Source organism: Oncorhynchus kisutch, unplaced genomic scaffold (assembly GCF_002021735.2).
Source record: "Oncorhynchus kisutch isolate 150728-3 unplaced genomic scaffold, Okis_V2 Okis03b-Okis08b_hom, whole genome shotgun sequence".
In the NCBI taxonomy this organism is placed as follows: Eukaryota; Metazoa; Chordata; class Actinopteri; order Salmoniformes; family Salmonidae; genus Oncorhynchus; species Oncorhynchus kisutch.
The window spans coordinates 2,548,212-2,573,171 of record NW_022261980.1 but is presented as its reverse complement, the minus strand read 5'-3'; the positions used below and the strand labels follow the sequence as shown (position 1 = coordinate 2,573,171).

The following is a 24,960-nucleotide window of genomic DNA, read 5'->3' as shown; positions in this document are numbered from 1 at the left end:
AGCCCCGTCTGCCTCTCTCTGTCTCTATGTGTGCTGGCTTCTGGCCACTCACTAGTGGAATGTAATTTAAGAGCAGCCTAATGTTTTGTTGCAGCCATAATGTAACAATTAGCACAAGTGTCTGTGTGGTGCTGTTAGGCGCAAACACTCACTCTCTTTCTCTCTGTCTCTCTGTGTTTGGAGGTGTGAACAACACACCACAACCACATCTTGTTCTGCAGAGTGTGTATGTGTGTTGTGTTCTGACCTTTAAATCTAGGTGACAGGTATTTAATGGAATCTTGATTATATTAACTTCTTTCAGGTGAATATAGAACTAAATACAGAGGTCCTTCAAGCTTCTCGGCAGATTTAATACCGTCTTTGTTATCGACTCACATGGCCTTGCTTGGTGTTTTTCTATCTCCTCCTTGTTTTTGTGATAGAGAATGAACTCTCCAATAGACTTCTTTAACACAATATGTCCCATCTGATCCAAGACTGGTTTGTACAGTAACAGCATTGTATCATTACCACAGTTCTTTGTGATGAACATCATTTTTTTGGCCTGAATATTGTTTATTGTATTTAAGTTAATATTGCTAATTTTAATATTCAAATGTATGTTGTACCCAGAATTCAGCGTGTTTCTGTCACTGGTACGGTGTTCTGTTGAACATGAGCCATTTTTGTTATAAAATATGTTATTAACACATAGTTGTTACTAGCATAATTATACGACAAATGTATTAGATCAACTTGTAAAGTGACACAGTTAAGTGCTACCACATTTACATAGCAATTACAGTGGCACATCCTTTCATTTAACAGTTTTATACCTGTCATATCTGATGTAAATCGAGGAAAATAACTTAATAATAGGACTCACTCAGGACACAAAAGCTCTGAGAATCCTTTGGCTGTTAGACATGTTTGCCACACTAGAAGAATGTGTTATTCATTAAAAACATCACTGCTCTAAATGATATTGAAGCCACGACATAGAAACATATACTATTTTTGATTCCAGGGGACAGTTTTAATACTCGCCACTGCATCCTGTATCAAACGGTTGGCTGGTGCTCATTAAAGTCCCGTAGAGCACGTCATTACTCTCTTTTTGTTTACAAAGCTTTCCTGCACAAGCATCCAACTTACCTAACTTTGTTGTTAAAGTATAAAAACACCAGACACAGGTTTGGTTAATGCTTGAGGTTCCTCGGGTCTCCACCGAACTAGGTAAATCTGCTTTTAGTTTTAAAGCACCTCATTGCTGGAACCAAGTACCAAATATATTACAATTGGATGTTCTGGTGCCGCTCAGGCCATTGAAAATATTGATTGGGGACCTTCATACTGTGGAATGTAACTGTTTTTCTTGAATATTTGTGTTGTGGAGTATTTTAACGACTTCTTTGACATTGTATCTGATTTTGATTTGATTGTGTCTTATGAATTGTATATGCAGGTCTCCCTTGTGAAAGAGACCCTGGTCTCAATGGTGACTCCCTGTTTAAATAAAAGTAAAACAAATCATAAAAAATATCAAATGAATGTGATTGAATAAAATTGCTGAATACTGTCCAACTACCAGGTAGACACAAGTAGATGCTTCCAGTCTACAGAATAAGATGTTTGGATGTGCATTAATAAGGCATGTAGACAAACAGACATAGTTTCTAAACAGAGTTCATATCTAATCATTACAAAACAAGGCCAACCAAGTTACTCTCCATGGTATTTGAAAATGCCTTTTATTTCCTTGACATGTTCAGTGGAACCATTGAAAACAGATTTCTGGCTCTGTGTTAGTGAGCTGGCTGTTGACTTATCTCTCTCTGAACTGGCTCCACCTCACCCTCTGAACTGAGTGGGATGATAATGTGACTCTCTCTCTCTCTGTGTCTCTTTCTCTCTGTCTCTGTCTCTCTCTGTGTATCTCTCCCTCTCTGTGTGTCTCTTTCTCTCTGTCTCTGTCTCTCTCTGTGTCTCTTTCTCTCTGTAGCTCTCTGTTTCTCTCTTCCTCTCTCTTTCTCTGTCTCTATTTCTCACTCTTTCTCCCTCTGTGTCTCTCTCTCTCTCTCTCTCTCTCTCTCTCTCTCTCTCTCTGTATCTCTGTATCTCTGTATCTCTGTATCTCTCTCTCTCTCTCTCTCTCTCTCTCTCTCTCTCTATGTATCTATGTATCTCTCTCTCTCTCTCTCTCTCTCTCTCTCTCTCTCTCTCTCTCTCTCTATTTCTCTCTCTCTTATTTTTCTCCCTCTCTTCCCTTTTTCTCCCTCTCTTCCCTTGGTTCCCATTCTCCTTAACTCTCTTTCTTTCTCTCTCTCTCTCTGGGTGTGAGTGTGTGTCTCAGTGCTGTAGGGCCCCGGGGCAGAACAGAGCAGGGCTGGGCTCCTCTGAGCTGGGCTGCTGTGTGTGTGTGCAGCGGCTGCAGCCTGCCAGCCCAGTCAGCTTCATTAGCTTCATGATGGTCCGTCAGCGAGGGGCTTCTGCTGCAGCCTGCACCCCCTCCAGCCAGTCCCAGGGCGTGATCCGCCCCTCTGCGCCCCAGCCTTCCCCCCCCTCCTACAGCCCCCTTGAGCCCCTCTCCACCCCAGCCCTGCGCTGCCACCGAGAGGCTTGTGAGGATTTGTCAGCCAGATGTGACAAGATTGTCAAGAGGCAGGCGAGAGAGAGAGGGGAGATATGATATTAATCAGAGCGTAGCTGGGAGCTAAACTCTCTCCGACGCAGTGTACTAACATGTTCCTCTCATTTACTATACACTCCCTCGCTCCCTCTCTTGTTCTCTCTCTCGCCGCCGCTACTCTCCCACAGCTATCTCTCTCTCTCGATGTCTCTCTCTCCTCTCCTCTAACGGGTGGCTAGAACTGCTGGGGAAACAGTAATAAAAGTTGTGGCTTTTCTTTTTCTTCATCTGTGATTTGTGTTTTTTATGTAGACGAGACTAACCTACTTTTCATGGAGATTCAGGTAACTTTTTGTTTTCAGGTGTTGTGTTGAAACTGGCTGTGTGTGTGTGTGTGTGTGTGTGTGTGTGTGTGTTTGCTCTGTGATTGACTGCTGAATTAGGAGGAATAATGAGTTTTTCACGCTGTCTTTGGTCTCCATTGACTCCTAATAGGCTAAAGCATAGCCTGTCACTACTTGCACAAGCAGAGCCTTAGCTTCTCATGCTTTGCTCTCACATTTCACTCTTAGGACAGGAGTTCAAACTCTCACTTTTCATCTTTGAACCTATTTTTAAAGCAGAATCCTGTAAAAAAAAATGTTTTATTTCAGTCTAAAATGGGGCTATTGGATTTCAAACCAAGTGAGTTGTGTGTCAGAAAGGCTGGTGAACATGTCTAGGAGATGTCCTTTAACTGGGTGGGTGACTTTCACAGTTTTCCCAGCCACTTTGTGATATAGGGTCATTCCTTTAAAAACACTCCACGGAAATACTACTGCTATTTGTATTTTAGAGGGGATGACGTACGTGTTCAAGTTCACACTGGGTCGTGTTACATACATAACAGCTTTATATCAGTCTGTTTTAAGTAGCTCAACACTTGTCATCAATTAGCTTAGCGTTATAACTGCCACACAGCCGTACATGTGTTTCAGTGGCGTATGATTTATGAATGTGGCCATGTTCTGTGCATGTGTAACACACACTCACACACATTGAGATGTTCAGAAGCAGGAAGTCCTCTGTCTGTGAACCATTAGCTACTGGTTTATATCTCCTGGTTTTATCTCCTGGTTTTTGACCACTTGTTTTAATGCTGCAGATAGTTTTTTTTTACACACAGCGACATCCTAGACTGCTGTATTCCTAAATCCTATTTCCTGTAGCTGCTCCGTGCTAGTCTGTGTTTTATTAGAGGAATTCTGCAGGACTTTCTTAGTTCCTGGTACTACCAGGCTGCTCTGTATTTTGGCTGCAGTTTTGGCCTGGAATGAAGATATGAGGAAAATATGTGTGTCAGTGTTTGTTACAGATGGTTTCACTGTGCTCTATCTTGGGTTTTTATAGATGTTTTTGCACTTGTATAAATAAATGTGATAGATTCAAACAATGTTTCTAGCTTATCTGAATAAATGTCTTTCAAATGAAAAGTGCGTGTTATTTGAGAGAGGTGATGTGGTTTATCCATTTGTTATGGTGTCATGCGTTAAATGATATGAAGACATTTGAACAGAAACATACGTTTTTCTTAATTGTTTTGCCTCACACTCTCTGCATTTCTAAAACCGAACACATATAGATTGTTTAATGTTAACTTGGAACTTTAAAAACAATTCTGCATATTTCAGATTTAAAAAAAATATAATCCTACATACTGTAGGTCTACAATGGGCATTAGGTCTGTGTACATTATCACTTTTGAAATGAGAGAGGGAGAGAGAGATCCTCCATAAATATACTACATACACATACTAAGTGTACAAAACATTAGGAACACTGCTCTTTCCATGACATAGACTGACCAGGTGAAAGCTACAGTATGATCCCTTATTGATGTTGCTTCAATCAGTGTAGATAAAGGGAAGGAGACAGGCTAAAGAAGTGCCTTTGAACAGGGTATGGTAGTAGGTGCCAGGCGCATCGGTTTGAGTGTGTCTAGAACTACAACGCTGCTGGATTTTTTCACGCTCAACAGTTTCTCGTGTGTATCACGAATGGTCCACCACACAAAGGAATTGAGGCTGTTCTGAGGGCAAAAGGTGGTGCAACTCAATATTAGGAAAGTTCCCAATGTTCCTAATGTTTAGTACACTCAGTTCCTTGCCAGCCAGTTGAATTTCTTATCCCATTCCATTCCAGTCTTTACCATCTTGGCACAGGCACAGCTAGTTTCACATTGTGTGGCAATCTGCACCAATCCTCTCCTAATTGATTTGCTTTCCACTAAATGATTCCAACATGGCCCAGTCAATACACACTGTCACACCCCACAGCTGTTCCCTTCCCTCCTGTCTTGCTCTGAACCACTGACTGCTGTTGACTCTATAAACCAAACCAGTGTGGATATTATGGACATATGGCAGGATTTATTTTACGAGCCGGAGAGGAACAATTTAAATGTTTCTGTCAAGGATGTTATGGCTGTGACGCAGAAGTGACTGGAGACCATTTCTGAGTCCCTAGATTGTGCACAATTATTGAACAGGGCCCTGTGCACTACATTAGAAATAAGGTTCCACTAGGGACATAGAACCTGAACTCCCAGTCACTGAATATAGTGAATAACTGACCTACTGGATGATTTAACACTCTGGCCTGCATGGGTCTGAATATAGTGAATAACTGACCTACTGGATGATTTAACACTCTGGCCTGCATGGGTCTGAATATAGTGAATAACTGACCTACTGGATGATTTAACACTCTGGCCTGCCTGGGTCTGAATATAGTGAATAACTGACCTACTGCATGATTTAACACTCTGGCCTGCATGGGTCTGTATATAGTGAATTACTGACCTACTGGATGATTTAACACTCTGGCCTGCATGGGTCTGAATATAGTGAATAACTGACCTACTGGATGATTTAACACTCTGGCCTGCATGGGTCTGAATATAGTGAATAACTGACCTACTGGATGATTTAACACTCTGGCCTGCATGGGTCTGTATATAGTGAATTACTGACCTACTGGATGATTTAACACTCTGGCCTGCATGGGTCTGAATATAGTGAATAACTGACCTACTGGATGATTTAACACTCTGGCCTGCATGGGTCTGAATATAGTGAATAACTGACCTACTGGATGATTTAACACTCTGGCCTGCATGGGTCTGAATATAGTGAATAACTGACCTACTGGATGATTTAACACTCTGGCCTGCATGGGTCTGAATATAGTGAATAACTGACCTACTGGATGATTTAACACTCTGGCCTGCATGGGTCTGTATATAGTGAATTACTGACCTACTGGATGATTTAACACTCTGGCCTGCATGGGTCTGAATATAGTGAATAACTGACCTACTGGATGATTTAACACTCTGGCCTGCATGGGTCTGAATATAGTGAATAACTGACCTACTGGATGATTTAACACTCTGGCCTGCATGGGTCTGAATATAGTGAATAACTGACCTACTGGATGATTTAACACTCTGACCTGCATGGGTGTTTAGAGGAAGTTTTGTTTTATTTGCCCTGAATCACTGTCAATGAAACATGATGAAATTAAACCTCCATTAAACCTCTATGAAGTGTACAACATGTTGGCAGATTTGTTCCTCACACTAAGAAACCGTTTGTGTGAGCAAAATAACTGTACTTTTTTTAATAGAATAGCAACTCCAGCTCTAATAATGTCCTATTCCATCTGATTAAATAGTTCTTGTAAGTTTGCTCACGCAAAGTATTTCATAGCTTGATGATTTATGATATGTTCTCTGTGATTCTGCTCAACCATATCCTCCCCTCTGTGGGTTTGAGTCAGTGTGTGGAGAGGTATTTTCCACACACACACACACACCGACAGACCCATGTTATCACCCAGGTTTGGGGTGTCATGGTATGCTGCTGCTGCTTTCTCAGCCTTTCTCAGCCTCACCCGATTCTCACCCTTCCTGACTCTCAGATAAGCAGATTTTAATTGAGAGAGAGAAATAATATGACATTTGAAATGTCTCTTATTTTGGAACTTGTTAGTAATATTTACTGTTCACTTTTTATTGTTTATTTCACTTTTGTTTATCCATTTCCCTTGCTTTAGCAATATAAACATATGTTTCCAATGCCAATAAAGCCCCTTGAATTAGACAGACAGAGAGAGAAACATGTCACCCCCACCCATAATACCCCATAATGACAAAGCAAAAACAAGTTTATAGAAATTTTTGCTAATTTACACCTAACCACCCACCTGAAATATCACATTTACATAAGTATTCAGACCCTTTACTCAGTACTTTGTTGAAGCACCTTTGCAGCGATTACAGCATTGAGTCTTCTTTGGTATGACGAGTGGCCCATACCATTCTTCTCTGCAGATCCTCTATAGCTCTGTCAGGTTGGATGGGAAGCATTGCTGCACAGCTATGTTCAGATCTCTCCAGAGATGTTTGATCAGGTTCAAGTCCGGGCTCTGGCTGGGCCACTCAAGGACATTCAGAGACTTGTTCCCGACGCCTATCATGTGCCTTTTACTGAGGAGTGGCTTCTGTCTGGCAACTCTACCATAAACGCCTGATTGGTGGAGTGCTGCAGAGATGGTTGTCCTTCTGGAAGGTTCTCCCATCTCCACAGAGGAACTCTAGAGCGCTGTCAGGGTGACCATCAGGTTCTTGGTCACCTCCCTGACCAAGGCCCTTTTCCCCCGATTATTCGGTTTGGCTGGGCGGCCAGCTCTAGGAAGAGTCTTGGTGGTTCCAAACTTCACCATTTAAGAATAATAGAGGCACCTGTGTTCAATGCTGCAGAAATGTTTTGGTGCCCTTCCCCAGATCTGTGCCTCGACACATCCTGTGTCTGTGCTCTACGGACAATTCCTTCCACCTCATGGCTTAGTTTTTGCTCTGACGTGCACTGTCAACTGTAGGACCTTATATAGACAGGTGTGTGCCTTTCTAAATCATGTCCAATCAATTAAATTTACCACAGGTGGACTCCAAGTTGTAGAAACATCTCTAGGATGATCAGTGGAAACAGGATGCACCTGAGCTGAATTTTGAGTCTGTTAGCAAAGGGTCTGAATACTTATGTAAATAAGGTATTTCTGTTTTTTATTTTTATTACATTTGCTACATTTTCTAAAAGCTTTTTACACTTTGTCATTGTGGGGTATTGTGTTAAGATTGCTGAGAGAAAAAAAAACAATTTTAGGTTAAGGCTGTAATGTAACAAAATGTGGAAAAGGTCAAGGGGTCTGAATAATTTCCAAAGGCACTGAAGTTGCTGGTTTGGCCAATAAAGACAGAAATTTGCATAGTTTTATTTTGTTTACGAATGTGGAGAGAAATACAAAATCTCCACTTGGGGGAGAGAAAAGGAGCCAACCCCACGTAGAGCAAGAGAGAAAAAAGAGGGAGAAATACAAAAGCACCTAGAGAAAGGGGAGAGGGGGAGGGATAGAGACTCTGAGACATTTCCATTTCCCACCCTGTGGCCCAGTAGATCCAGGTGCTGAGTGACAGCATTAACACCAGCGTGAAGACAGACAGGAGATGAGGAGAGTTTCCATTCCACTTTCTGGTGCTCTTCCTTCCTTTCTGCATTCGGCAATGATTTTGTGAAGACTAATAGTGTGGTCTATAGGGTAGCAAAATTCCGGTTACCATTCTCTATATTTTTGGATGTACATTTTCGCATACGGTATTTCAGAAAATCAAGTAGACACTGTAGGGTTGCAAAATTCTGGGAAAATTCCTAGGTTCTCCAGAATTCCAAGTTGGAATATTCCTCGAATTGCAAGGGAATAAGCACAAAATCAGGGAATCTTCCAATCAAGATATCTGGGATTCTTGGGAATTTGGGGAAAGTTGCCAGAATTCAGCAATCCTGCACAGTGTTTTGATTGTCAGAAATATTGTGTAAGGAAAATATTCCATCCCAAGTTGTAGAGACTGGTGTTAATGGTAGTTTATGGAGATTTCTCATTAAAGTGTTAATTGGTGTTATCCTGACATTGTGGACTGTGGAAGACAAACGATCCATTTGTGAATAAAAACATGCTCCCAATTCCTGTCTGAATCAAGGTTATCATAAATGCATAACTAAATAAAAGCCTCTGTGATCATGACATTGACCAAGTATTCAGAAATCAAACTGAATAACCAATAAATCATGACACTTTGACTGTGATTATATCACCCTTGATCTAACAACTCAATAACTCTACCAGAGTCCGTCTGTCCGTCTGTTATTCCGTTCGGTCATGGTCACAGCAGCAGACTTAGCCAGCCCAGCGCTGGTCTGTCTGTCCGTTCGTTCATGGTCATAGCAGCAGACTTAGCCAGCCCAGCGCTGGTCTGTCTGGCCGTTCGGTCATGGTCACGGCAGCAGACTTAGCCAGCCCAGCGCTGGTCTGTCTGGCCGTTCGGTCATGGTCACAGCAGCAGACTTAGCCAGCCCAGCGGTGGTCTGTGAAAGTGACAGTTTTTTTTCTTAATCTCAGGGACTAATGAAGAAATGAATAGCTAATTAAGAAAAATGAACGACAGGGAGGACTACGCGGAGCAATGCCTGCTGCTTGTGCTTCTGTGTTTGTGCGCACTTTGATTGTCCAGAGGAACAGATTGAGTTGTACACTAGAGGAAACATCAAAGGGGTGTGTGTGTGTGTGTGCATTTCTGTCTGTGCAGTTGTCTGTCTTTGTGTGTGTGCAGGCGTGCCTTCTTTCGTTTGCGTGTGTGCGAGCACATAAGAGTGTGTGTGTGTGCCTGTGTGTGATGGGATTAGTGTAATTGGGCCGTGTTGGTTGGGCCCTGTAATGATGGGATTATGGTGGTCGGAGGTGACCAAGAGGTTCTTCCACGTCACCTCAGTCCCACAGGAGAAGATCAGCTAAAGAAGAGGAGAGGGAGACTGAGGAGAGGGAGACTGAGGAGAGGGAGACTGAGGAGAGGGAGACTGAGGAGAGGGAGACTGAGGAGAGGGAGACTGAGGAGAGGGAGACTGAGGAGAGGGAGACTGAGGAGAGGGAGACGGAGGAGAGGGAGACGGAGGAGAGGGAGACGGAGGAGAGGGAGACGGAGGAGAGGGAGACGGAGGAGAGGGAGACGGAGGAGAGGGAGAGGGAGACGGAGGAGAGGATAAAAGACAGACAGAGAAGGAAAGAAATGGAAAGAGAGGACAGAGAACAGGAAGGATGCATCGGAGCGTTAATCGGCTGCATTTCATTACAGAAAGTTGTGGTCTCCCATCTGTCTATGTTCACTCCCCGTTGTACATCTAAAATAACTGAGATGACTGAGTAGTTCAAGCATGTTTTACCCGGTTTCCTCCATTTTACTCTAACATATCCTGTCCTGTCAGACTGAAGGGAAGAGAACAAGGGGACATATTTTGGAATGGAACCCAGCCCTGCTAACGAACGAGTGGGAGGAGTTGACTGTGTGATTAATTAAGAGAGAGGGAGACAGTCTCCTCCTCCCCCCTGTTGAGGGGGTTAGTGCTACAGCAGCAGTAATTGCTAACCATTAAGCATGCTACTCATGTATGCTAACACATGCTGTTGATACATTATAGATGGAAGGGGAGAGAGAGAGAGGTGCTAGCGCAGCACGGGGGGGTGGCGTGTAGCGCTAACACAGGTCGCTTTGATCACAATTCTGATGACTCTTCTCAAGGGATGCTAGTTAGTAATCGGCTAGTGGTAAATGGCATGCATACTGTTCTTGTTGATGTTACGGAAACCCTGTTTGTTGCTGTGATTTATACACTTATTTTTATGACACATAAAATGTTGATTCTTACTGTCAGGTGAAACGGAATCTTATTAATCACTTTCACACCAACTTCTCAACGCAATCTAATGAGCATCAACACAAGCATGTACACACACACTTTTGAATATAAAACCTAGAACCCTGGAATACAATATGCTTCGTTCAGAGAATGAAAGTGCGTGAAATATTGTTTTGGGCCTCTGATTGACTCTGGTCTGGAGAGCTGTGATTGACTCTGTTGTGAGGTGGTGGTCTGGAGAGCTGTGATTGACTCAGTGTTGTGTAGTGGTGGTCTGGAGAACTGTGATTGACTCAGTGTTGTGTAGTGGTGGTCTGGAGAACTGTGATTGACTCAGTGTTGTGTAGTGGTGGTCTGGAGAACTGTGATTGACTCAGTGTTGTGTAGTGGTGGTCTGGAGAACTGTGATTGACTCAGTGTTGTGTAGTGGTGGTCTGGAGAGCTCTGTTTCAGCCCAGTCACTCTACTGCTCTCTCTCAACCCAACCACTTAACACAGCACTGTACAGCAAGCAGGAAACACAAAGCATCAGATAGCATCACACACTGTACACACAAACACACACACACACACTGTACACACACACAGGGCAACAGCACTAGTAGCATCAGTGACTAGAATCTCTCACACACACACTCACTGCTGAGTGCTTGTCCTGAGAGATAAGGACCATTAGTGGGAAACAGAGGTTGGATTCCAAATTACACCTTATTTCCAATGGGCCCTGGTCAAAAGTAGTGCACTATAAAGGGAATACGGTGCCATTTGGGCCACAACCAGAGGCATCATCTTTGTGTTGTGTAAAGGGTCTTATGGCCAGGATATGATTGGCTGACATGGAGTTGGTGGGCCAGGTGTGGAGGACATCTCTTTGGTGCTGTAGATGATCCCAGCATGGGGAGAACAGGGCAGGCCTGCTGTAGAGGATCCTAGCATGGGCAGCCTTTATTTAACCAGGTAGGCTAGTTGAGAACAAGTTCTCATTTACAACTGCGACCTGGCCAAGATAAAGCAAAGCAGTTCAACACATAAAACAACACAGAGTTACACATGGAATAAACAAACATACAGTCAGTGATACAGTAGAAAACGTTTATATACAGTGTGTGCAAATGAGGTAAGATAAGGGAGGTAAGGCAATAAATAGTCCATGGTGGCGAAGTAATTACAATAAACCAATTAAACACTGGAATTAATAGATGTGCGGAAGATGAATGTGCAAGTGGAGATACTGGGTTGCAAAAGAGCAAAATAAATACAGTATTGGGATGAGGTAGTTGGATGGGCTATTTACAGATGGGCTATGTACAGGTGCAGTGATCTGTTAGCTGCTCTGACAGCTGGTGCTTAAAGCTAGTTAGGGAGATATGAGTCTCCAGCTTCAGTGATTTTTGCAGTTCGTTCCAATCATTGGCAGCAGAGAACTGGAAGGAAAGGCGGCCAAAGGAGGAATTGGCTTTGGGGGTGGCCAGTGAAATATACCTGCTGGAGCGCGTGCTACAGGTGGGTGCTGCTATGGTGACCAGTGAGCTGAGAGAAGGAGGGGCTTTACCTAGAAAAGACATGTAGATGATCTGGAGCCAGTGGGTTTGGCGACGAGTATGAAGCGAGGGCCAGCCAACGAGAGCGTACAGGTCGCAGTGGTGGGTAGTATATGGGGCTTTTTGACAAAAAGGATGGCACTGTGATAGACTGCATCCAATTTGTTGAGTACAGTGTTGGAGGCTATTTTGTAGATGACATCACCGAAGTCGAGGATCTAGTTTTACGAGGGTATGTTTGGCAGCATGAGTGAAGGATGCTTTGTTGTGAAATAGGAAGCCAATTCTAGATTTAATTTTGGATTGGAGATGCTTAATATGAGTCAGGAAGGAGAGTTTACAGTCTAGCCAGACACCTAGGTATTTGTAGTTGTCCACATATTCTAAGTCAGAACCATCCAGAGTAGTGATGCTGGACGGGCGGGCAGGTGCGGGCAGCGATCGGTTGAAGAGCATGCATTTAGTTTTACTTGCATTTAAGAGCAGTTGGAGGCCACGGAAGGAGAGTTGTATGGCATTGAAGCTCATTTGGAGGTTTGTTAAGTGTCCAAAGAAGGGCCAGAGATATACAGAATGGTGTCGTCTGCGTAGAGGTGGATCAGAAAATTACCCGCAGCAAGAGCGACATTGATGTATACGGGGAAGAGAGTCAGGCTGAGAATTGAACCCTGTGGCACCCCCATAGAGACTGACAGAGGTCTGGACAACAGGTCCTCAGAATTCTGTGTGTCAAATTGATCAGAGAAGTAGTTGGTGAACTAGGCGAGGCAATCATTTGAGAAACCAAGGCTGTTGAGTCTGCCGATAAGAATGTTGTTATTGACAGAGTCGAAAGCCTTAGCCAGGTCGATGAATACGGCTGCACAGTAATGTCTCTTATCGATGGCGAATATGATATCGTTTAGGACCTTGAGCGTGGCTGAAGTGCATCCATGACCAGCTCTGAAACCAGATTGCATAGCGGAGAAGGTACGGTGGGATTCGAAATGGTCGGTAATCTGTTTGTTAACTTGGCTTTCGAGGACCTTAGAAAGTCAGGGTAGGATAGATATAGGTCTGTTGCAGTTTGGGTCTAGAGTGTCTCCCCCTTTTAAGAGGGGGATGATCGCGGCATCTTTCCAATCTTTGGGAATCTCAGACGATACGAAAGAGAGGTTGAACAGGCTAGTAATAGGGGTTGCAACAATTTCTGCAGATAATTTTAGAAAGAGAGGGTCCAGATTGTCTAGTCTGGCTGATTTGTAGGGGTCCAGATTTTGCAGCTCTTTCAGAACATCAGCTGTCTGGATTTGGGTGAAGGAGAAATGGGGGAGGCTTGGGCGAGATGCTGTGGGGGATGCAGGGCAATTTACCGAGGTAGGGGTAGCCAGGTGGAAAGCATGGCCAGCCGTAGAAAAATGCTTATTGAAATTCTCAATTATAGTGGATTTATCAGTGGTGAACAATGTTTCCTAGCCTCAGTGCAGCTGGGAGGAGGTGCTCTTATTCTCCATGGACTTTACATTGTCCCAGAACATTTTGAGTTTGTGCTACAGGATGCAAATTTCTGTTTGAAAAAGCTAGCCTTTGCTTTCCTCTCTGCCTGATGAGGTCAATATCCTTCCAGGATGCCCGGGCCAAGTCAATTAGAAAGGCCTGCTTGCTGAATTGTTTTAGGGAGCATTTGAGTGTGATGAGGGATGGTCGTTTAACCACAGACCCATTACGGATGCAGGCAATGAGGCAGTGATCGCTGAGATCTTGGTTGAAAACAGCAGAGGTGTATTTGGAGGGAGAGTTGGTTAGGATGCTATTTATGAGGGTGCCTGTGTTTGCGGATTTGGGGTTGTACCTGGTAGGTTCATTGATAATTTGTGTGAGATTGAGGACATCAAGTTTAGATTGTAGGATGGCTGGGGTGTTAAGCATGTCCCAGTTTAGGTCACCTAGCAGCACGAGCTCTGAAGATAGATGGGGGGCAATCAATTCACATATGGTGTCCAGGGCACAGCTGGGCGCAGAGGGTGGTCTATAGCAAAACGGTGAGAGACTTGTTTCTAGAAAGGTGGATTTTTAAAAGTAGAAGCTTGAATTCTTTGGGTACAGACCTGGATAGCTAGACAGAACTCTGTCTAGCTATCTCTGCAGTAGATTGTATCTCCGCCCCCTTTGGCAGTTCTATCTTGTCGGAAAATGTTATAGTTAGGAATGTAAATTTCAGGGGTTTTGGTGGTCTTCCTAAGCCAGGATTCAGACACGGCTAGGACATCCAGGTTGGCAGAGTGTGCTAAAGCAGTGAATAAAACAAACTTAGGGAGGAGGCTTCTAATGTTAACATGCATGAAACCAAGGCTTTACGGTTACAGAAGTCAACAAATGAGATCACCTGGGGAATAGGAGTGGAGCTAGCCACTGCAGGGCCTGGATTAACCTCTACATCACCGGAGGAACAGAGGAGGAGTAGGATAAAGGTGCGGCTAAAGGCTATCAGAACTGGTCGTCTAGTATGTTCGGAACAGAGAGTAAAAGGAGCAGTTTTCTGGGCGCGATAGAATAGATTCAAGGCAAACTGTACAGACAAAGGTATGGTAGGATGTGAATACGTTGGAGGTAAACCTAGGAATTGTGTGATGATGAGAGAGATTGTCTCTAGAAACATTTAAACCAGCTGATGTCACCGCATGTGTGGGTGGTGGAACTAAAGGATTGGTTAAGCCATATTGAGCAGGACTAGAGGCTCTACAGTGAACTAAGACCATCACTAACCAGAACAGCAATGGACAAGGCATATTGACATTAGGGAGAGGCATGTGTAGCCGAGTGATCATAGGAGTCCAGTGAGTAGTTAGGCTGGCTGGAGACACGGTGATTCAGACAGCTAGCAGGCCGGGGCTAGCAAGTTAGCAGAATGGCCTTAGATGGACGTTGTGATGGAGGCAGTCTGTTATAGCCTCCTCGTGCAGTTACGTCTAATAGACCAGTCGTGATGGAGTATTCGGGTTCTGTGTAGTAAAGGGGTTCAGTCCAATTGGCAAAATAGGTATAGTGGCCCAAGAAATTGGCCGATGGATCTCTTTAGCTAACAGTCCAATATGCTCTAGACAGCTAGCGGGCCACGGATAGCAGGCTAGCAGATGGGCATTCAGGGGACGTTGCGAATGAGGGGGGGGGGGGACAACCCTCAGGCAGATTACGTCGGTAGTCCAGTCGTGATGGAAAAGCAGGGCTTCGTGTAGTAAAAGGGGTCCAATCCAATTGGCAAAATAGGTATAGTGGCCCAAGAAATTGGCCGCTGGACATATTCAGGTAACAGTCCGATATGCTCTAGACTGCTAGCGGGCCGTGGCTAGCAGATGGGCATTCAGGGGACGTCGCGACATAGGAGCCAGTTGAAAACCCCCTCGGGCAGATTACGTCGGTAGTCCAGTCGTGAAGGAGCTCCGTACGTACCGGCAGTAAAAGGGGTCCGAGCCAATTGGCAAAATAAGTATTGTAGAGTGGCTGATGGACCTCTTCAGCTAGTCAGGAGATGTGCCTAGCATGGGCTAGCTCCAGGCTTCAGGACAGCCAGGAGTAGCTACTCAAATTGCAGCTAGCTAGCTGCGATGATCCAGGTGAAAAGGTTCAGAGCTTGCGATACAAATCCGGGGATATGGAGAGAAAATAGGTCCGGTATGCTCTGGTTTGAATCACGTTGTGCAAATTTGCTAGCTGATGACCGCTGGCAGTGATTAGCTGACTACTAGCTAGTAGCAGGTTAGCTGGCTAGCTTCTGTTGGGGGATTCTGGTTCCGAAGTATAGAAAAATACTTTAGAAAAAGCAGATCCACACCACATTGGATGAGGCGGGTTGCTGAAGAGTATTTTGAAGTTGAGGCTTAGAAAAATATAAAAAAGGATATATGATGAAAAAGCTATAAAAAGATATACTGTATACATGGGACACGACAGGACAAAGATGTCTGACTTCTACGCCATCTTGGATCTATAATGATCCTAGCATGGGGAGAACAGGGCAGGCCTGCTGTAGATGATCCTAGCATGGGGAGAACAGGGCAGGCCTGATGTAGATGATCCTAGCATGGGGAAAACAGGCCCGCAGCACTGCTGTGTGTGTCTGTGTGTTAGTGTGAGAAGCTTGCCTGATCTCTCTCACATGCACTGCTCATCCCAGGGCAGGGATGATTTATTCACAATGGGAGAACAGATGACTGCAGGCAATCTCTGTTTCTGCAGCTATACATCCAGAAGAGAGAGAGGTGTAAGGCTGTGCATTTATTAATGTACAAAAGATAACTCCCTCCCTGTGAAACATAGTGGATCTGTGGACCCCGAACAGTTCTAGTTCAGCACACTTGATTCAACTAACTAAAGGACTTGATGATTAATTGAGTTGTTGAATGAGGTGTGCTAGTGAGGGGCTTGAACAAAATGTGTGTTGTTAGTGGTACTTGAAAACCGAAGTTGAGTTAGCACTGTTTTATTTTGTCCTTTGTGGCTCTCTAATGGAACCCAGTGTTACCTTTACTTCCTCCCCTCCAGACCGTAGTCGGGATGGCTTAGGGGAGCCTTCACTTGCTAGCTCCAAGGCCAGAGAAATGTACAGATGCTCTGGGGCAATTCCCACATTTGGGGATCTTATCTGCTGCTAATGACGAGTTAGTCTGGAATTAGTAGTAGTTGACATTTATTAAACTTGTACACTATGTGAGGTAGTCTGAATGACTAAATAAAATAGCAGGCTAATGGAGCAAAAAGAGCGTGGCTCACAGTTCCCCTACATCTCCTCCACACAACAATTGCGTCAAAAACAAAAGTTAACTTACTACGTTATCCACAATGCACTTCAGTGTTTTAAAGCTATACCCCTACTTTACCAACACCAGGCATTCCGATCATTCCATTTGCGAATCCTACCTCATACGGCTTATAAATGTTTCTGGACCTTCTGAACTTCTGTCTCTCTGCCAGGCGATCTGCTGCACCTTGGTGAACTGTACCTGTGATAGTTTCAAACCTGGGAAACTGAAGAAAAGACTGTGTGAGCACTGCAAGCATGGATGGGTAGCGCACGGTAAGCACAGATTCAATTGTTACTTTACCTAGTGTACATTTCTTTCAGGGTGTGGGAATGGGGGTGGGTGGTAGGTGTGTCATTATTCATGTTTGTGTGTGTGTGGGAGGGCTGTTTTCTATATTAATGTCTGTGTGTGTGGGGGGGGGGCTGTTTTCTATATTCATGTCTGTGTGTGTGTGTGTGTGTGTGTGTGTGTGTGTGTGTGGGTTCGCCTGTGTTTTCTCGACTCACTCCTGTGCGTCCTCCACCCCTCCGTCTTCCTGCAGCTCTGAGCAAGCTGAAGCTGCACCACATGTACCAGGGCAGCCAGGTGGAGATCGTCCACTCTAACGTGGTCTTTGACATCTGCAGCCTGATGCTCTACGGGACCCAGGCAATCCCAGTCAGACTAAAGATCCTGCTGGACAGGCTGTTCAGTGTCCTGAAACAAGAGGAGGTCATCCAGATCCTCAACGCATTGGACTGGACCCTACAGGACTACATCCGAGGATACGTCCTACAGGTGGGGGGGGGGCTCTTCTTTCTTACTTTAGGACGAGGAGAGGGGAGAGAAAGGAGGACAGAAGAGAGGAGGAGAGAGAGGAACACAGGAGAGAGGGGGAGAAACAAAGCTTCTCTATAGGAACGCTCCTCTTCTCCTCATCCTCCTCTCTGGAGGTCTCCAGACTGATGGAGGGGAGATTTGTAAATATTATTTAGTTCCACGATTTCCCTCTCAAACTTGAGCTAGGCTGAACCACCCGGCACACAGTCAGTGTCAGCCAACCGCTGCTCACTTCGATTAGTCCGTCATCAACTATTCAGCTTTCTCTCTGCATTTAATGTTAGCTCCTCTAATGGTGAACACAGAGTCAGAATCCTCGACAGGCAGAGCCAAGCGAATGCTGTGTGATGAAATATTGATCATGGTTACTGTATGAAGAGGCCGCGGTCTGACTTTCACAGACACCACAACTCCTATGTAATTACTACTGGGCCGGGTGGAGGAACCTCATTCTCCTCTCTCCTTCCTCTCTGATCTCACCCCACCCTGACGTGCGTGTGTGTGTGCGTGCGTGTGCATTTGTGTGTGTGTGTGTGTATTCATTAATTTGTATGTATGTGTGTGCACATGTCCTCTCTGATGCTGATGGATAGAGGGAAAATCCACGTGATTTAAATGAAGAGAAATGACAGGCAAGATGAAAGGCAGCGCTGTAATGAGGGCTCCCTCCTCTCTGCATTAACTTTACAACTGAACCCTTTATTAAGACGCTCTGGGGTGAAGTTCCCCTAAATACAGATCTAGGATCAACTTCCCCTCCCCCAATCCTCACCTTAGCCATTAGTGGGGAAAATGCTCATTTGACCCAAGAGCTGTGTCTAAGGGCAAGTTCACCCTACACCTATTTAGACACAGTCAGTCTGTGTTTTAGATGACCTCATAGCGTCCTTGGTGTGTGAATATACAGGAATAGAGCTTAATACAGAGGTATAATGCTAATGATGAAATGCTCTCTCTTTCTCTGCATATCAATCGCTTTCTCGCTCTCTCACTCTCTTTTCCCCCCCTCCGCACTCCACCCACCCCCTCTCCCCCCCCTCACACCCTCTCCAGGACATAGCAGGGAAGGTGTTGGACCGCTGGGCCATCATGACGTTCGAGGAGGAGATTGCTACGCTGCAGCAGTTCCTCCGCTTCGGTGAGACCAAGTCCATTGTGGAGCTGATGGCCCTGCAGGACAAGGAGGGCCAGGCCGTGCTGGTCCCCAGCACCCGCACCAACTCAGACATCCGCACCTTCATCGAGCGCAGCACCCCGCGCACTGCCACCAACAACGTCCTGACCCCCAAGGTGGAGAAACTGAGCTCGTCCAAAGCGCACCATTTTGAGAACTTTATTAATAGTATGGCGTTTATGCTACCATTTCAATTGTTGGGCTCCGTGCCAGCGCCTCTCCTCGGGTCGCCACTGGGGGCGCTGCAGCAGCAAGGGGGGCAGATGGAGCAGGGGCAGAGACGGGGGGACGAGAACCCCAACACCCTCCCCCTCCCCGGGCCGCCTCCCACCGAGAGCAGCCTGGTGGGCTCGAGCTCCGCCTCATTCACCTCTGACCTGGACAGGGGTGGAGACAACCCTATGGACGGCCTCTCGGCCACGCCCAAGATGGAGGCTGAGGACTTCCCCACCAGCGACAACTACTCGGACGGCCGCTCCACACCCTGCACACCCTCCATGATGAACTCTGACTTTACCCAGATGTCCCCGGATAGCAAGCTCCAACACTCCATGGACAGGAACGGGGGAGGAAGTCTCAAGAAGGGGCGTGTGTACTGCAGTGCGTGCGACAAGACCTTCTACGACAAGGGCACGCTGAAAATCCACTACAACGCTGTGCACCTGAAGATCAAGCACAAGTGCACCATCGACGGCTGCAACATGGTGTTCAGCTCGCTGCGCAGCCGCAACCGCCACAGTGCCAACCCCAACCCGCGCCTGCACATGCCCATGAACCGCAACAACCGCGACAAGGACCTGCGAGGAGGCGGGAGCCTTTCGGCCGACGAAGACTCCGAGGCAAGCGACAAACCGCGGTCTGAGTACCCCCACTCATCCATCCCGGTGTCCCTGACCTCGTCCCCCGACAGCCAGAAGTCAGTTGCCAGCTACATGGTGAGTCATGTGGACTCCACCACCAGCAGCACCAAGCTGCACCACAGCAGCTCCTTCCCCAGCATGGGGCACCTGGGTCACGGCATCCTCTTCCCCAACCTGAAGACAGTGCAGCCTGTGCTGCCTTTCTACCGGAGCCTGGTGACCCCTGCCGAGCTGGCCAACAGCCCCGGCCAACACCTCCCCTCCCTCTCCGTACTCTCCTCCTCGTTTCCCCTCAAACCTACCTCCATCACCACCCCAGACGCCTGCGGTGCCATCATTGACCCTGTGCCCAAGAAGAAGTCGCGGAAGTCGAGCATGCCCATCAAGATCGAGAAGGAAGCGGTAGAGAGGGAGGGGAGGATGGGGGAGGACAGCGGTTCAGAGGACATGAGCCCTGTACAGGGCAGGGACAAGGAGGAGTGTGAGAGAGGGGTAGGAGGAGGGGGGGATTTGTGTACGAGACAGATGGGTGTAGAGAGGGAGAGGGAGAGAGGAGTCATTCTAGCTGGGGAGAGAGGAGTCATTCTAGCTGGGGAGAGAGGGGAGAGGGAGGAGGTGAAGCGGCCAAGGTCCCACAGCCAGGAGAGAGATGTGTGTGGAGGCAGGGAACAAGAGGAGGATGAAGAAGAAAAAGAAGAGGGATCCCGGCAGGCAGAGACCGGTATGATCACCTGCGCCTCATCCCCCTATGATGGAAAACTCAACCACAGAGAGAACCACAGCCTCTCTCTGAGCAGAGACCACACAGAGACAGAGGGAGAGGAGGGCGACCAACCAACCTCCCGGCACCAAGACAAGCCGTGCGATGACATGGACCACCGACTGACCAACGGCGGTGTGTTCAGACTAGGCGACAGAGGGAAGGATGAACCAGAGGGCTGTATGGAAGACTACACCAACTCTAGCCTCCTGCAGTCTCGTATGGACTCTCAGGAGGGGCCACTGGACAGGGATGACCTTCCACACCACTGTGAGATCTGCAGCAAGACGTTCAACAACCAGTACAGTGTGAAGATGCACTACCGCAACGTGCACCTGAAGGAGATGCACATGTGCACGGTGGCTGGCTGTAACGCTGCCTTCCCCTCCCGCAGGAGCAGAGACAGGTGAGATAGAACAAACACACATCAGTCAGTTAATAGTCTGTCATTTAGTTGTATAGTCTGTCAGCGATTTACGAAAGGGATTTGTCATTCTCTAGCACAATATAGGATATTTAAGCATACGATGTCAGAGGTTCTGTTGAAGTGTTATGGTTAGTATGTCTTTTCAGATGATCTAATAAAACCACACAAAACTGGCAGCAACCACATATACGTCAGTTACAGACTTATTTAACAGAGATGAATGGTCAATTAAAGATAGAATAATTGCTAAAGGTACCTTTTGAAAAAACACCAACCAAGGAACAACCTTTCCTAAATTTTGTGTCTTTTAGGCACAGCTCCAACCTCAACCTCCACCACAAGCTGTTGACCAAAGACCTGTACAGCCCATCACCCCGCTCCCTCTACTCCCCAGCCTCCCTCTGCAGGGACAAAGACCCTGTCAGCCTGGACTACCGCCAGGACCTGAGAGACCTCCAGAGGGATAGAGAGCTCCAGAGAGACACAGGCAGCCAGACGTCCGTCATCTTCAGAGGACACAACCGCATGGGCCTGGTCTTCCCCATGAGCAAGATGGCCGACGAAAGGACAGGGGAGAATGCAGGAGAGGAACTGGAAGGAGGAGGAGGGGTGGAGGAGGGGGCGGTACTGGACCTAAGTACGTCATCGTCTGTACCTCCTCGTGGGGGTGGCAGCGCCCCTTCCTCCTGGGACTCGGATGGGGCAGGCAGCGAGGAAGGGGAGGGCCTAGAGGAGGAGCCTCTGCCGATGGAGGAGGACAGCGATGGGGAAAGCTGCGACGGGATTGGTCTAGGAGGCCCCGTTGGGGAAGGATTAAGTTTGGGCGGGGACAGGACCCAGGGCTGTGTGGGGGGAGGACAGATGGGGCCGCAGGGGGGCGGAGGTGGCTCACCCATTACCTGCCACGTGTGCCAGAAGGTATACAGTAACAAGGGGACTTTCAGAGCCCACTACAAGACTGTCCACCTGCGCCTGCTGCACAAGTGTAAAGTCCCAGGCTGCGACACCACGTTCTCGTCAGTACGGAGCCGCAATAGACACAGCCAGAACCCCAACCTGCACCGCAACCTGACTGGCAGTGGTGGCGGCACCACTCTAGACCAGGAGTAGGGCCTTGCCCGAGCTTCAGCTCACACAGACCCTGATTCACTCTCACTGTAATCTTTAGTCTTTGTTTATTTGACACCAGAACAGGCTTGCGGGTTAGCACTTTTTGAAAAAAAATCCATTGTTTTTTAGGGGGCAATGTCTGTAGTGAGCTTGGGATTGTGGAATCCAGCTGTATTTTTCTTTGTTATGGCAGATTGTATCTGCTTTTTTTGTGCAAATGTTACAGGACAGTATATCTCCCTGAATGTTGAGTGGATTTCTCCAGGTATATCAAGTTCAGCAACCTGAAATTGTTCTGAGGTACACATGAAGACCTTCTGCATTCCATTCCTTGGACACTCATTTTCAACTAATTATGTTTCCTTTCCCCTGCCAACATTTGTAAATATGTTCTTTTAAATTGATATTTATTGATGGTACATGTAGAAAAACAACAATTTATTTTGGACACGAAATTGACAAGTCATTTTCCCATCATTAATTTTTGTCTTGATTTAAAACACTTAAAAATCATGCATCATCTTTTAAAACGTTGTGCATCTCAACCCCTCTCTCTAGCTCTTTTATTTCTATGCACTAATTCTAAATAGTTTGCCTTACAGTCTAGTATAATTTACTCACATCCAGAAACCTGCCAGTTTCTAAATCACATACTGTTCAAGTGACACTTATCTCCAGTCATCAACAGTGGTGGAAAAAGTAAAGATACCTTCATAGAAAATTACTCGAGTAAAATTGAGTCACCCAGGAAAATACTACTTGAGTAAAAGTACTTGGTTTCAAAACTAAATGTAAATGTATAAATAATTTCAAATTCCTTATATTAAGCAAACCAGGGGTCACCATTTGTTTTTAAAATGTACTGATGGCCAGGGGCACACTCCAAATCTCAGATATAACTTGCAAACTAAGCATTTGTGTTTAGAGAGTCCGCCAGATCAGAGGCAGTAGGGATGACCAGGGAGGTTCTCTTGATAAGTGCGTGAATTGGACCATTTTCCTGTCCTGCTAAGCATTCAAAATTGAACAAGTACTTTTGGGTGTCAGGGAAAATGTATGGAGTAAAAATTACATTTTTTTTCTTTAGGAATGTAGTGAATTAAAAGTAAAAGTTGTCAAAAATATAAATAGTTAGGTACAAAAAAAAAAAAACTACTTAAGTAGTATTAAAGTATTTTTACATAAGTACTTTACACCACTGGTTATCAACTATAACAAGTTAAATAATATTTTCGGTGTTCTTCTTGGTAGTTATTGTCGACTTTCCCTGTGAGTTTACACGTATTGTTCCAATCAAAAGCGTCTGTGACATTCTAGAAGTGTGGCGTACGTTAGTTTCTTTGGACTGTGGTCTGTAAAGATCTTTGTTTAAAAAAAAAAAGTTTGTGAACTTGATGGATATAAGTTATTGTTTGATGTTGTATGTGTGGTTCTGTTCCTCTCCTATCGTTGCTGTTTTTGGATGTTGCATTATGCTAGCGTGATAACGTTGACCAAAGATTTCTCAGTCCCGAGGTGCATACGAATCCAACCGCCTCATGCAGTACAGTGTCCCTATTAGGATAGCCTCAGTCTTGGGCTGAGATTGAGGCTGTCCTAATATATGGACACCATATATTTGAGGCTTGCAGTATTAAAACAGCCTTCTCTTGACGCTCTTATCTGAAAATGCATCACAGAAAAGTCAGTATTCAGACTTGGGCTCTTAAAAAGATATTACAACTCTTGGAAGAACTTTTATATATTTTCATGGTATTTTGTACTAAAATCTGCTCACATCTTGTGCACTAGAGTGGGTGAGGGCATCATTCTAGACAGACAGACGGTCATTGTCTCCAAGAGTTGGATCATATGATATTGTACTGTGAACAAGTCAAACACTGAGAAAAACAAAACCTGACTGAAAGATAAGTAGCCAGGGCCCAATGTCCACACACCCTTCAAAACATATGGTACCTAAATAATTATTGAATTGTATATTTTGTGAATAGAGTCATTTGTAATCTAAAACAACAAAAAAAACACGTATAATGTATCAAATATGCTAATTCTACTAGACTCATTCTGCATCCTAAGAGATGTTTATTGGGAGGAAAAAGATGTCCAAAGTTACGTTCTTGCATTATTTCACAATAGTTTTTTGGTTTAGGTATTCTGCATATACACTAAGTGTACAAACATTAAAAAACCTTCCTAATATTGAGTTTCACCCCCCTCATTTGCCCTCAGAACAGCCTCAATCTGTTGGGCATGGACTCTACAAGGTGTCCAAAGCATTCCACATGGATGCTGGCCGATGTTGGCTCCAATACTTACCACAGTTGTGTCAAGTTGGCTGGATGTCCTTCGGGGTGTTGACCCTTCTTGATACACACGGGAAACTGTTGAGCGTGAAAAACCCATCAGCATGGAGTTCTTGACACTCTCAAATCGGTGTGCCTGGCACCTACCACCATACACTACTCAAAGGCACTTAAATATTTTGTCTCGCCCATTCACCCTCTGAATGGCACAGATAAACAATCCATGTCTCAAGACAATCGATTGTCTCAAGGCTTAAAAATCCTTCTTTATCCTGTCTCCTTCCCTTCATCTATTCTGATTAAAATGGATTTAACAAGTGACATCAATAAGGGATCATAGCTTTCACCTCGATTCACCTGGTCAGTCTGTCATAATGTTTTGTACACTCAGTGTATATTTGACCGTATGTATTTAATTACATTGAGCTAGATAAAATATACATTTCTTTGTGAAGTTGTATGGATTTGTAAAAAATAAACCATGTGTTTTTTGATTTAATGTTACAATATTCGTTCCTACTCAATAAAAAGCCATATCTGTTAGCACGCTTTGGTCTCATTTCATATATAATATTTATCTATTTCGTTTTCTTAAAGTAAATACTATCATACGATTAGCCACCTGTAACAAAATATGAATCTGTCTTTATACACAATTTTCAGTGCCAATATCTAGTAATATTAACACACAGTTATTACATTGTCTTCTCTTTGTGGTGCTGGGAATTAAAAAACACTACTTCATCCTCAATTATATAAAAGCTACATTTACAGGAGTATTTGTTTT

General features: G+C 45.2%; 1 protein-coding gene across 2 annotated transcripts in view; it reads left to right on the top strand.

The window, feature by feature from the left end:
* Positions 1-24,716, top strand: part of bnc1 (basonuclin zinc finger protein 1) — a 70,096-nt gene extending 45,380 nt beyond the window's left edge. For both annotated transcript variants that reach the window (XM_031812484.1, XM_031812483.1), the window contains exons 2-5: positions 16,890-16,992; positions 17,262-17,497; positions 18,593-20,739; positions 21,072-24,716. In XM_031812484.1, the coding sequence (XP_031668344.1) occupies positions 16,890-16,992; positions 17,262-17,497; positions 18,593-20,739; positions 21,072-21,870 (3,285 nt within the window). In that variant the 3' untranslated portion in view covers positions 21,871-24,716. The remainder of the gene's footprint in view (positions 1-16,889; positions 16,993-17,261; positions 17,498-18,592; positions 20,740-21,071) is intronic.
* Positions 24,717-24,960: the final 244 nt, after the last annotated feature.